Genomic DNA, 13,263 nt, shown 5'->3' with positions numbered 1-13,263 from the left:
CAGAATGACATGCCAACAAGATTTAGCCTGATGTTAAATGGAATCTAATAGAGTCTAGGATCCAAAGAGACACATATTGCCCACACTTCTGTGTGTTTGTAGCTTCCAAACAGCAATACTAGATTTCTTCCTATTCCAAGAAATATCCTTATAATGATGTTTCAATTTTCCTGAACACTATTCAGAAATCCTACAGAAATCACTGAGTGTATATGTAAATCCCTGGGGCTGCTATCATCTTACCACAGCAACTTTCCTCATGGACAGCCTAATCTATAGCTCACTGAAGTCAATGAAAGCCTTTCTACTTATTTCAGTGGGTTCCTAATCAGGCCTAAAGAAAATTTAAGTGTATCTATCTTCTTGCAGGTCATTTTGGAGATGTTTGATTAGAATCATAACCTTTTTGCTCACCATCTCAAAGTTTAGGACTGAGGCAAATGGAAAGATTTTGAATGCAGTATTGAAACCATGAAAAAAATCCACTAGCAGAATATTGTCTTGGTGCAGTGTCAATTTAGATTTCTCATCCTAATTGATTTTGAGGACAGAAAACAGGACAAAATTGTTGGTCAACTTCAGTAGATGGTCTTTCAAATCCAGAAATTTCTACACCATGTTTGTATTCCATTCCTTAGTGGTGCTTATTTGTTTCCATGAATCTCTGAGAGATCCCTGATTTTGACAATTTGCAGAAGAAATAGAAGAATCAATTGATAATTTTGATCATATATTTTGATCCAGATGGCATTTCTTAGAAAATGTATTAGACTTGGCAGATACAATGGGCTTATAGAATCGCACTTCCTTCAATTCAGGAGATATAAGTCCGCACCTTTTGGAAACATACAGTCACTATATAAATATCTATCTATACTTATATATACATTTACATAGATACGTGTTAGTATGAAATACTTAAATACACACACTCAAACTGATGTTTTTTTCTTGGCTTCCAAATGACATTACTTGTTAAATCTTAGAGAAAACCAAACCATTTTAAAAATAAGCCCAAATACTAAAAATATTTTTAAAAACCCTAAAACATGACGATTACACACAAACAGCAGCGTTAGCAAGAAGAATGCATTATTCTGCAAATATTCTACTGCATTTTGAATTATCAGATAGAATAGTCAAGATCAGTTTAATGACATGGGTAGTCTTAACTACATCTACAACATGAAGAGGTTTATATGAAATGTAGATCTTGAAATGTTTACTATACCAGAACTTGACTGTTTCTCAGATGGCAGATGGCAAACTGATGTGAAATGATGTGGATCAGATAGTAAAAGGAAAAAGAAAGAGCTGAATGCAAGAGACAGAAGAAAGAGATTGATTATTAAATTTTATAGAAAAGAATGCATCCATCACTATTATCCAGACCGACAACTATGATTGAAAGGAAGGAAACAGATATTAGCTCTAAATAAACCCCAAACCACAAAAATGCAACATGGACCAGATCCTTAGTTGGTGTAAACTGAAGTCAGTGGAGCTCCACCAATTTACGCCAGCTGAGGATCTGACCCACTGAGTTAGTCACTCTTATCCAGAAGGAAAATATCAGCCCTAAAAATAAATCATTACTAATAGTGTATCACTAACTTCCCTATTATGTCTCTCTCTTAAAAATGGCGTTTCTCCCCGACTACAATGAGAAGCTTTCAGAAGCTGCAGCAGTCTTTAGAAGTGCACCTGGCAGTGAGCTGAATACAGTGTATAATTACCCAAAACAAATGCCTCTCTTTGCACCTTCCAGCTCTTTAGAAGCATACACAACATATCTTTAAAACTCCCTAAAGTTAAGTTGTTAATAGATCTTCATTTTTTAAGTATAAAGAAGCCCCAGAACAGCATTTAAGTTTCTGCAAGTTAGTTTTAGTTTGCAAGTTAGCTGGTTAGTAGAATACATTATTTGGGCACTAGCACTGAGAGTATGGGTTAGATTCATCAAAGCTATAAACTTCATTTCCTAAGATTTGGAAGTTTAAAGCTCTGGAAGCTTTTAATAGCCAAGCTTACTCAATTTTTTATTTGAATTATTTATTTTGAAAAGTAAATGTGTATTTCCAGTATATGGATGTAGTTCCCTTCTCTCTTCGCCTTCCCCACACTGAATGAAACTGACTCTGCAACATGGGTATACATGGATAACTTTTTTTTAAATTCCAGTGACTTAATATTCTTTTTTAAGTTCTTGCTTTAGCTCTCAGAACGCTCCTTATTTGGCAGGTGGATGACACCTGAAAACTGGGAGCTACTTAGCAATTTGGGAAATGGGTGATGTCATCACACTTGTATGAGGGGAGGCAGGTAACATGAGAATTTGGCAGGAGCTAGCTCTGTCACTGGGAAGCAGGTCGGGTTGGTAATGGGAATGAAGAAAGCAGCATCCCCTGTCATGCAGGTTTTCAGCAGCAGGAAGTTCTTTTGGGTAGCTTGTCAGGGGAAGGGAATAGAGACGTTGGGGGAGGAGGTGAATTGCATGCAGTTGTGTCATCTTGGGAAAGGATTGTAAAGGGCTTGGTGGGGATGTCATATGAAGGCAGTTTATAGATTCACTGCAGTATTTTAAGAGAAAAAGACAACTAACAAAAACACAGACTTTTCTTTAAAAAAGCTAAACACTAAATTTAAGGATTTTGTTTCCTATTCAATGTGGTGCAATTTCATGAAATGCCTAAACATTGGAAATGAAAAACCTTCACTGAAATGTTCATTTCAAAAGGTGCACCTTTACCTTACAAATCATTTCCAAGACATCTCTTGTGGTGTCACCTGGATGGATGACTGTCAAAGCAGGCTGGTTGTTTGGCAGGCAGAACCAAGATGGCGTAAAATACTCATGAACCCAAATATCACAATCAGGATTATGCTGATGGGTGCTGGTCAGTGCCACTTCTTTTTCCCTCTGAATAGAAAAATCCATTAATTAAAACATTGATGGTAAAACATCATCCATCTCTTCTTTAATACCAAGTGTAAGGAAGCCAGTATGCTGTACTATACATACACCCTACTGGGGAACCCGGTTAGAGGGAAGACATTTTATTCACAAACCTAGACTAAGAGCCTGTCTATATTAGAAAGTTTTGCTGGTTTAATTATACTGATACAGATTAAAATGGCAATTCCTCCCCTCTACTTCCCCGCTCCCCCCAGTGTGGACACAATTTTATTGGTATAAATGTGCTTATACCAGTATAGCTTACTCTAGTGTGGGAAGAAGAATAAGCTATTGTGGTACAAGACACCTTTATACAGGTATAACTGTGTCTGTGCTAGGGCTAAACCTATATTGGTTTAAAAACCCCACACCCATAATCACCATAATTACACCAGTATAACTTTTCTAGTGTAGACCAGCCCTTAGTGGATGCTCAAGTAGCAATGGAATTGCAGAATTTTGGGCTTTTATTGTACATCACAATAACAATATAAATGGAGTTTCACTATAGCCAAGTTCAATACGTAGGTGGTAGGAACACAGGAATTCCCATACAGAATTATACCGGTGGCATCTAGTCCAGTATCCAGTCCCCAACAGTGGCCAGAACTAGCTGCTTCAGAGGAAGAAACTACAGCAGGGAAAGTTTCCTCCTAACCCACAGTAGTTATAGCTTGGCTTCCGTCCTGATGCATGAGGGCTTCATATCCCTTCCAAAACTTTCTTTTTAAATTGTATCTGTGATCACACAGCACTGATTAAAATACCCACGTAGTTTCCATTTCTTGGGACAGACAGATACAAATAGACCAGGAGTTATGGAATATAACAAGCAAGAAAGGCTGATCTATGGATAATACACTGGATAGAGAATCTGAAAATTTGGGTGCTGTTCTTGCCTCCACCACAGATTTTCTGCAGGACACTGCTCAACTCATTTAACTCTACTGTAGCCTCAGTTTCTCCATGTGTAAAATGTGGATAACATATCCACTTTATGGGGGAACTGTGAGTTACATTCAGCAGTGAGTGTAAAGCGCTTTGAAATCCCCAGATGAAAGGTGCCACACAAGTACAAGTGTAAAGTAATAAGGTTAAACTACAAACACTGTGGGTAAAATTCTGAGCCCACTGAAGTCAATGCAAAATGCCTATGGAGTTAAATGGTGCTATACCTATGGGTATTAGGGTCTATGGGCATAATATAAAAAAAGAACTGATGTTAAAAATTAAGGCTCCAATGCATCATATCTCCAAGCCCAAAGGAAACAGCTGATGGAGCTCAGATTTCCAGTTATTACAGGATAGCACATCCCAGCGTTCATTTTGAATGGTCTCTCTTCCGTAGGTTGAAGTTGAACATTTTTGAGCAAGTGACAGAGCTACACAATTCCTGTTAGCTGCAAACAAAGTCACACAGCTAAAGCCCTACTCACGACGTTAAAAATGTGCTCCTTAGCACCGGCTTAACGGTGTTTTTTAGCTGACTTTCCTCCGGGTGCTCGGGGAGGGGATTGTGGTTGTTTTCGAAAAGCTAAAAGCCTTATGGTGGCACATACAGTATTAAAGCTAAATGTGGAGAATACTGTACTTTCCAATTGCAATAATCCTAAATTAGCAGTAGGTTCACATAAATCCTTTGCCAGTTACAAACAACATTACCAAGGCATGTTTATTGTATATTAACACACACAGTTGCATCATCACCTCCATCTGTTGAAGTAAAAAACTTAGCACATGGCAAATGATGACATTATTATGAACAATATGAATGCCTACTATAATTAGTTATATGCTAAAAGTAGTAGGTTAGGAATCTTCCTAAGGTTCACAGTTCTTATAGGTTCTGCAACTCCAGCCACAGAATGGACTGTCCAGTGGATCCCTGTAGCTATGACTGCAATGACTCCATCCCATTCATGGCAAGATGTTAGTGTACAGAGGGTGCAGGCCCAGCATCTTGCCCCTCTATGGCAGGTAGAAACTACTACAGGCAGAACTGCTGTCTTAGGATCTGCCTCCCTATCAAGATTCTACCTCATCTTACTAGCACTGCAAGAATGTACTTTATTTTCAAGCCGGCAAATAAATTACTGGAACTCCTTTGTAAAGTCCAGGTTTTTCTTACCTTGCCATCTGGTACTGTATCATCAAAGATTCCTTCTAAAGACTTCTTCACGGAATCAACTCCTTCACCAAAGACCTGCAGAGCAAAAGATGCTATGTTATAACATAATTCAATAATGCTGTCAAATCTGGAAACATGCTCTAAATAGGACACATTACAGGGTCTTAAGAAAAAAAAAATCTCTGACATCAAGCATGTAAGTTAAACTGACAAAATCTATTTCAATGATAACCGCAAAAGAATATAAAAGAAAAAGATCAGATTCCTAAAAAGACAGAGGGAGGCAGGAATATCCTAGTGGATGGGGCACTAGGCTGGGAGGCTGGAGGCCTGAACTCTACTTCCAGTCCTGTCGGTGACTTGATGTGCGAACCTGGACAATTTTTATCCTCTCTGTGCTTCAGTTTCCCCATCTGTAAAATGAGGATAATAACGCTTACCCACTTTCAATAAGTGCTTTGAGATCTCCAGATGAAGAGTGCTGTGTAATTATTATTATAAGCAAGCTTATTTGTTTATTTTGTAAATACTCATCCAACCACAACAGTCTGGGCACAACATGACTTCTTGCTAGTGAAGTAACAGTTAACGATCCAGCACCAGGCAAGAACACTAAGACAATGGGACTGTGCAGGAGAGAAGAAGTATTTGCAGGATCAGGCAGTAACCGACTTGGAATGGATCCAGACTGGTACACCTGCCAAAACTAACAATCCACTACAGCTTTGGGCATAGGGCTTAAGCATTTATCATCTTGGTGAAGGGAAGACACACAGCTTTGATTTCATTACATCAGGCACTACAAGGAGCCTGCTAGAGTTAAGATTGGAAAACAGTTTCTATAACTCCATGTATTCACTTGTTTATAATTGTGTTATTAATTATTATTTATGTAGTGTCTAAGATGGGCCAGGTACGATGCAGGATGGGAAAGAGATATGGACACTGCTAAATAGAGCTTACAATCTAAATCCCCCATTTTGCAAACCCTTAACTTAACAGTCAATAGGACTACTAGCATGCTTAAAATTAAGCATATGAGTAAATATCAGCAGGAATGGGGCCTAAATTTACAGAGAACCTATAGGCCCAGATCCTGAAAGGTATTTAGGTGCCTAAGCCCCATAGAGTGAGACATACTGGTAACCTTCTAAAACATTCTCTTTCTGAATTTTCTTTAAAGCTTGGTCTGTGTCCAGATCTAATGTTTTTAATTGGAGCAAAATTCCTCAGCCAATTCAGGCTTGTGGAAGAGTGGGCCGGGGGGTGGGGGGAATACACCTCTCTCTGTTGGGGGAAAAAAAGTGTGAGTGGGATTTGGCACTCTATGGCACAAATATCTGACATCAGAAACTTGTCATGGACAGAATCCTTTCTAAGCACTAGAGACGTTGCTTGGTTTGGGGACATTTTTTGAAAAGCAAGCATGTTACACATAATAGAAACGTAACTTCTGAAAATGCTCATCAGGCATCAGCTAGTTCTCTAGAGAAATTCTGCCCTCTTTGTAATCACTGAGCTGAACTGACTAGAGAGATAGACAAAGGTAAGAGTTGATGAGAATGTGCATGAGGTGGATTTTTAACGTCTCATTAACAACATATTATATGGCATGTTCCTCAGCAATAAATACTCCTCCACCCGCACCACCGTCTTAACAACAGGGACAGGAGGAAATCACAGGCCTAAGACCCAAAACAAATCCTGCCCTGCCCACTTCCCAAAAAAAGAGAACAGAAGAAAAAGAAAACCCTGTGATTCCTGCAATTAGATGAGGCATAACTACCAATATCTGAAAGCTATAATTAGGGATGTTTGGAGAGTAAGGCAGGGAAACACCTGCTTAATCCACTGAAATACATTTGTCTGTGGAAGATTTTGGGAGGGACAGCATGAAAATGAAAGATTTTGTTCAAAAGCAGCATGGATTGTTCCTCCTAAATACAGAAAGTTGTCCATTACGAGGCTCTCTCCAAACTTAGCTGCAACATTCTACAAATTCTAAGCTTTCATTTAAAGAAAAATTAATTTCCTATTTTTTTCCTATTACAAAAATGCAGCTGTAAACAGATGTTCTGCTGCTGCCTCACTAACCTAAAGTTGCAGAAAAGAGTCTCCAGACAAAGAACAGCATTAATAGGAACACAACCCATTCATCTCAAAAAAGGTATGAGCCTCAAACCTCACGCAGAACCATTTAAACATGAGCTGTTGTATACTTATCTGCAATTACAATGACTCATTTTGAAGAGAATATTAAGTGTGATGACTACACAACCCTGAAGGATTAAACAGGAGAGTTTAAGGCTGGGTATGCAATGCACATTAAAAGTGCTCTGCATAACCAACACTTCTTTCCCTGAGCTGGGGTTATTTTTCAAAGTGTCTTCTGCATGGTAATAAAATAAGCCTTGAAAATAACAATGAAGCTGAATGTTCTATCTACCTACCTGGTTAATGCTTGGCCTCCCTTGTTTTTTCTTTGAGGTAGTATCCAGTCCCCAAAGAGAAGAAAACCTGCTTCTCCGTTTGCTGGCAGATCTGGACATGGCCTGTGTTCTTCTTCTGACTCCGGCCTCCCCAGTGCGAGCTGCCACCTGCCAGTGCCGTAAGGTTTTACAATTAAAGGCTGCAGCATCCCAGTATACCATTGCTTACAGGCTTTGATGGTGAAGTCCAGTGGGAAAATGGTAAATACTGGAGCAACCAATGTGTATTCGCAACAGGAATGTTGATGACTCCATATCAGCTAATTGCCTTCCACTGTAACATAACTTATTCCTTCCAACATTACTTACACAAAAAGACAGTATCTAATGGTTTTGGGTGCCCAGTCTGAGTTATTTTAAAGAGTCCTGGTTTGCAACGAGTGAATGCTCAGCACTTTCTGAAAATCAGGCCCCTTTATAATGTTTCAGGTTAGACACTCAAAAAGGGAGGTAACCAAAATCACTAGTCACTTTTGAAGAGCTTCATCTGTGTCTTTATTCCTGCATGTGAAGTGGACTGTGCTCACCTAAACAGATTCATGATTTCTAGCAGGCCAAATGTCAGGCATTTAAATACAAGTATTTCCTTAAAGGTGAATAATGTGTTTAAAAACAAGAAAAGGGTAGATGAAGACCTAAGTATATTTTTCTGTACTAAATTCCTCCAATAGCCAGAGTAAGAAAGGTCTTCAGGACACAATTCTTTCCCCCCCACTTCTTCAATTCTACCTTCCTCTCAGGAAGCTTTTGATCTGCTGTAATGCGCCAGAATGCATCACTCGGTGACATCACAGTTCCCCATAGAATACAGCTCTAGAGACTTAGGAGGTAACAGTTTATTATTCTATAGCACAGTTTTGCTGATTTTATCTATCCATCTATCTACCTAGAGAGAGAAAGTACAGATTGTTACATTAGATATAGTATTTCCCCATGAAATCTGTGCTACATAACAAAATAACCCACCCCACCTAATCCCCTAAAATGCAGCCCCATACTCCAGTGGTACCTGTGATTATACAGAATGATGTAATCTGGGGCACTGCAGTTTACATGACATGGTAATTGGGAAGGTTTCCCAACCGGGGAATCCCTCCTGGGAAAAAATGGATCATCCGTCAGAAGCAAAGCTTCTTCGCAAGCTTCTTGGGTGTTCCTTCCAAGATGCAGGACACCCAAGCACTTCTTTTGTGAAAGAAGGAGCAGTAAGAAGTAAGGCAAGTATGACTTGAGGGAAAAAGTGAAAAGGACACACCCGCCTTGCAACCCGGGAGGTGAATTTCCTGGAATCTACTTTTAAGAGAGTCCCACACACGAAACTAACAATATCTGACTGTCATTGGGCACACAGTCATGGGTAGAACAAAGAAACCTAGGCAGCTTTGTGATAAGACGCTGAGAGACTGGTTTTGGTACTGTAAGCATGAATACTGTATGAGAACTGGCATAACAGAATACTGGGTTGGGCATCCACAGAACAGATATACCGAGAGTAATCGTGTGTGTCATCTAGAAAGTGGACAAGTAAGGGAAAAACAGAAGCTGAACTGTCATTGCAGGTTTCTAGCTTCATAAAGGCAAACCATGTGAACTTTTACTTAGTTTATCTATGGTATCTGTCTTATATCTGAAAGACCTAACAAGCCCTCTGTTTAACACAGTGTAGAACCACCAACCTAACCATGACTTCTGAACCTGTCTACTTAGACCATTTCTATCAATTAATCTTTAGCCTTTTTCATCTGAAATTATTTTAGTTTAAAAAAAAAAAGAAAAAGCAATTTAGTTAACAAAATTGGGCCTAATCCTCAGCTGATGTAAAACAATGTAACACTATTGAAGTCAATAGCCCTATGCTAATTTACACATGCTCTCCTAAGACAGGATGAGTGTGCTGTCAATCTAGTTTGCTATATTATGGTCATCACCATAATAACTCAGTACCCTCAATGGGAGTTCAGGTGCCCCATATCTTGGACAATTCAACTTTATATTTGAATTATAGCAATGTAACTGTACCAATGATGCATTATTAAGGGGAAAACTTTTCTTTTCCAGGACAACATATTCAAAATTTGGGGCTATAGAGAAGGTAGATTTAGCTAAATTCCATGCAATGCAATAAAATTCATCACCAAAAATCTAGAGGCAAAATAAAATGAGCACAAATGTAAATGAAGACCCGCTTCTTTAAAAATATAAATTCACCAGCAATTATCAGGATGATGATGCTAATCTTTTTATATAAAAGAATAAAACCGCCTCTGACTGAATTACAGCTCTGTATTCACAATTGAAGGGCACAGCTGACATCTACAAGACAACAGCAGAGCTCAGCTATTTCTGTAAAGCTCCAGGAACCCAAGCCTAAACTACAGGCATGCCATTTAAATTAATAACAAAAAGCAACAGTGTGTAGTACATTTTTATGTGTTTTAAAGAGCTGTATTGTTATGGTATTTAAATTTAAACCATTTTAACACAGCTGAAGGCATTTGCCAATTGGGAAAGAGTACAGGAGAGGTTTTACGCTTTCTGCTGGAGCATCAAGTGCTGATCACTCCTGGAGACAGGATACTGGACTAGACTGGCCAATAATCTTATTCACTCTGTGGGAAAGTTGGGCTTGCCATACTGGGTATGATCCAACACATACTGAAGTCAACGTAAAGACTTTTATTGACTTCTCTGGGGTTTAGATCAGGTCCTATGAGTTCACAGGCATTGGAGACGGGCCCAAGCTGCAAAGTTCACAGCCAAAGCTAAATCTTCTCAAATTTCAGAATTGGTCACATCCAGGTTTTGGTTCAGCCCACTGGAGAGATAGGGACCAGCTGCAAAGTTTGGATCCAGACTGTCTCAAAGTTTGTAACAAGGAATTTGGATCTGGGTCATCTTTAACACCTGCAGTACCACCATGTATGTAAGGAAGTTCTTGGGCCCCATTATGGTTTTGGTAACAACAGTGTGTTTATAATGATGACATGTATAATGTATATCTGGCATGATTATTATACATGTATAAAAGGTGTGGTTCTCCTACTGTTAAAAAGAACAAACTTGATACCAAATCTCCTTCAAGACAATCACTTCAGAGTATCCATTTTTTAAATTCGATCAAAGACATGTACCCATCCCAAAATGCAGCAATCCCTGCATGTTGAAGTAAGAATTTACTCCACAGACACCAACGCCAGCTTTTGTTGATTTAATCTGTCTATGAAACCACCAAGCGATTTCTAGTTTAGCAGTGCTGACCTCTGGCTTCAGCTGAAACTCACCAGTGCATGAAAAGAAGAGACTGAAAAGATTCCAAGACGGCCCATTGCAACTTTAGTTGGACGACTTGCGAAAGCAAGTAGCCTTTTTGGGTTTGGCAGCTCCCCTCCTTGCAGGCTAGCTAAATAACAACGATACCGAAATAAGTCCATTTGGAACTGTTCAAGGTTCTGTTCCCAAACAAAGATCTGTAAAAAGTGTGGATAGGGGAGTGGTACAGAAGAGAAGAAGAACACAGAAGTAAATATCTATTTAAAAAACTACTACTAGAAAATCACATTAATTAAATTTTCTGTCAACATTGATTGCATTTCAAAGGAGGGAAAAGATACAAAAATGATTCAAAGATTTTCAACTGGATGAATAACAAATATTTTTATTTTCATATTAGAAATTTTCTCCCAAAGCAACTGCTACTTTGATTTGGTGCTAATTAACAATATTCAAATTCCATTTTTCATTTTCTTTGTTTCCCAGGATTCTCTTCTGAATAGCTCCTAAGAGGCAGCTTTTATACATCAAGGACAATAGAGATATGAGAAGCCCAAAAAACCCAACAAGATTCCACAAATAGAGTCCTGGCTCTTCATCGTCATCAGTAGTAGTTTAAGAATCAATGAAGCTTGGTGTTATATTGAAAAAGAAGTGAGGTGAACTGGAGATAATTAATCTTATCAGTGGAAGAGCCCTATAATCAGCCTATGTGAGGACTCGTTTAAGTAATTCAAATTGCTGGTAAAACATATTTTCAGAGTGCTAAAAACCCAGCAAGATAAAAGGACAGAAAAACTGATCTGACCTCTGGTTGTGGATTTAAGCCTTTGAAAAGGACCATTTGAACAGCAAGTTAAGCGTCACTTCTCCCCCTCACCTCTTCTCAAAGGCTTTTGTGGGGTGGGAAATCTCCTTAACTCAGCACATTACAGATCCAGAAGCCCCCTCCTTCTATGCGTAGAATTCCAAACACATTGGCAGCCTGGGTTAAGAGTGATGCTGTCTAATGAAGCGGGGTCCATATGTTAGTTTCCTAAAATAAGGTGCCATTGTGACAGCAGGAGAGACATCTGCTCTAGGATTTCTGTTTCTCAAATGCAGCTAAGTTGTCCACTTTAAGTTGGAAGTACAAGCAACAGAGGAGTCATGATGGCAATGCTAATTATAAAGCTGATAAGAGAAAACAGAGAATCGAGGCAGTTTCTGAGTTCCATACTTAGGTAGACTGAGTACAAAAGAATCAATGCATTCAATATTTAAGCCTCAAACAGCAGCAGCATTTATAAGTCTCTCAGATACTTTATATTAATCTGTTTCATATACACAAGTCAGATTACCTGATCGAGTATGGTCTTCTTCTTCTTGGAGTCCGTTACCGAGGACAGCTGCATTTCACCCATTTTCTTCATTTTCTCATCCATATCGATCTTCTGTTCCAGTTTTTTTATTTCAGTTTTCAACAGTTTGACCGTGTCCTCTTTGTGATGTTGTCTTGCTACTGCAGTTGCACAAGCAGAATGGATTGCAGTGATCCAATTCTCTAGTTCGGTCTGGCTAGAGGTCTGAAGAGGCAGAAAGGAAAAAAAAAGTCAGGATCCTCTTAAAATTGATTGGAGATTAACAAATGGAATTCTCAGGAGATTCCTCTTCCCTTGATCTCAAAACCCAAAGCCTTAAATCCACTTGTAACAGAAAAAATTAAAAACTGTCATTCTATACTGCACGTGAAACAGGCCATTTTTAGCTCAGCACCCTGCATTCAGTATTTAGAATTACACATATATTGATGCCTAGCAGTTGTAGCATATTTGCTAGCAAGTGCTTAAAAATGACTTTCCTTGGCCTTCGTAATGCTAACATAATTTGTAGCATTAAATGAAAATTTTTAGACTGCAAATTCCTTGAGGCAGAGAACGTCTGTCCTCACAGCGTAGCGCACACGGTTGGCATGCAACAATTAATAATAAATCAATGAAATAATATGTGGCCATAGTATCAGCTTATAGCTTAATACAAGAGCAAAGTATAGCTGCTTCCAAATGAAGGTCTCAAAGCCCTTTATACTCATTAATAGATTCAATCCTCACAAACACCCCTGGGAAGTAGGTAAGTACTATTATCAGTATAATACAGATGGGAATGAGGACATATAGTAGTTATCATACTATATCAAAGAGTGAGTAATGAAGGAGCTGGAAATATTAAAAAGATCTCCATAACACCAATCCTGTGCTTTAACCATTGAACAATTTGCCCTTCTTATAATAAAGGGCCTTAGCATGAATGAGAATCAGGCTCTTCCATATTTACTGCTGCTAACAGCATCCCCTGATCTTTCACCAGAATATTTAGTAGAGATGTCAGCAACCTGAACATAAAATGTCAAATGGTACCACTGATCTTTTGTTAATAGATGA

At 38.7% G+C, this 13,263-nt stretch overlaps 1 protein-coding gene across 1 annotated transcript in view; it reads right to left on the bottom strand.

Moving 5' to 3' along the window:
- TIAM1 (T cell lymphoma invasion and metastasis 1) overlaps positions 1–13,263 on the bottom strand; it is a 290,505-nt gene that overhangs the window by 72,291 nt on the left and 204,951 nt on the right. The window contains exons 7-11 of the mRNA XM_030579292.1: positions 12,184–12,408; positions 10,855–11,040; positions 7,535–7,681; positions 5,085–5,159; positions 2,750–2,920 (exon numbers count right to left, since the gene is read on the bottom strand). Coding sequence (XP_030435152.1) covers positions 2,750–2,920; positions 5,085–5,159; positions 7,535–7,681; positions 10,855–11,040; positions 12,184–12,408 — 804 coding nt within the window. The remainder of the gene's footprint in view (positions 1–2,749; positions 2,921–5,084; positions 5,160–7,534; positions 7,682–10,854; positions 11,041–12,183; positions 12,409–13,263) is intronic.

Source organism: Gopherus evgoodei, chromosome 1, assembly GCF_007399415.2.
Source record: "Gopherus evgoodei ecotype Sinaloan lineage chromosome 1, rGopEvg1_v1.p, whole genome shotgun sequence".
NCBI classification, from domain to species: domain Eukaryota; kingdom Metazoa; phylum Chordata; order Testudines; family Testudinidae; genus Gopherus; species Gopherus evgoodei.
Note: the sequence above shows the minus strand (reverse complement) of the source record. Positions and strands in the feature narration are given on the sequence as shown.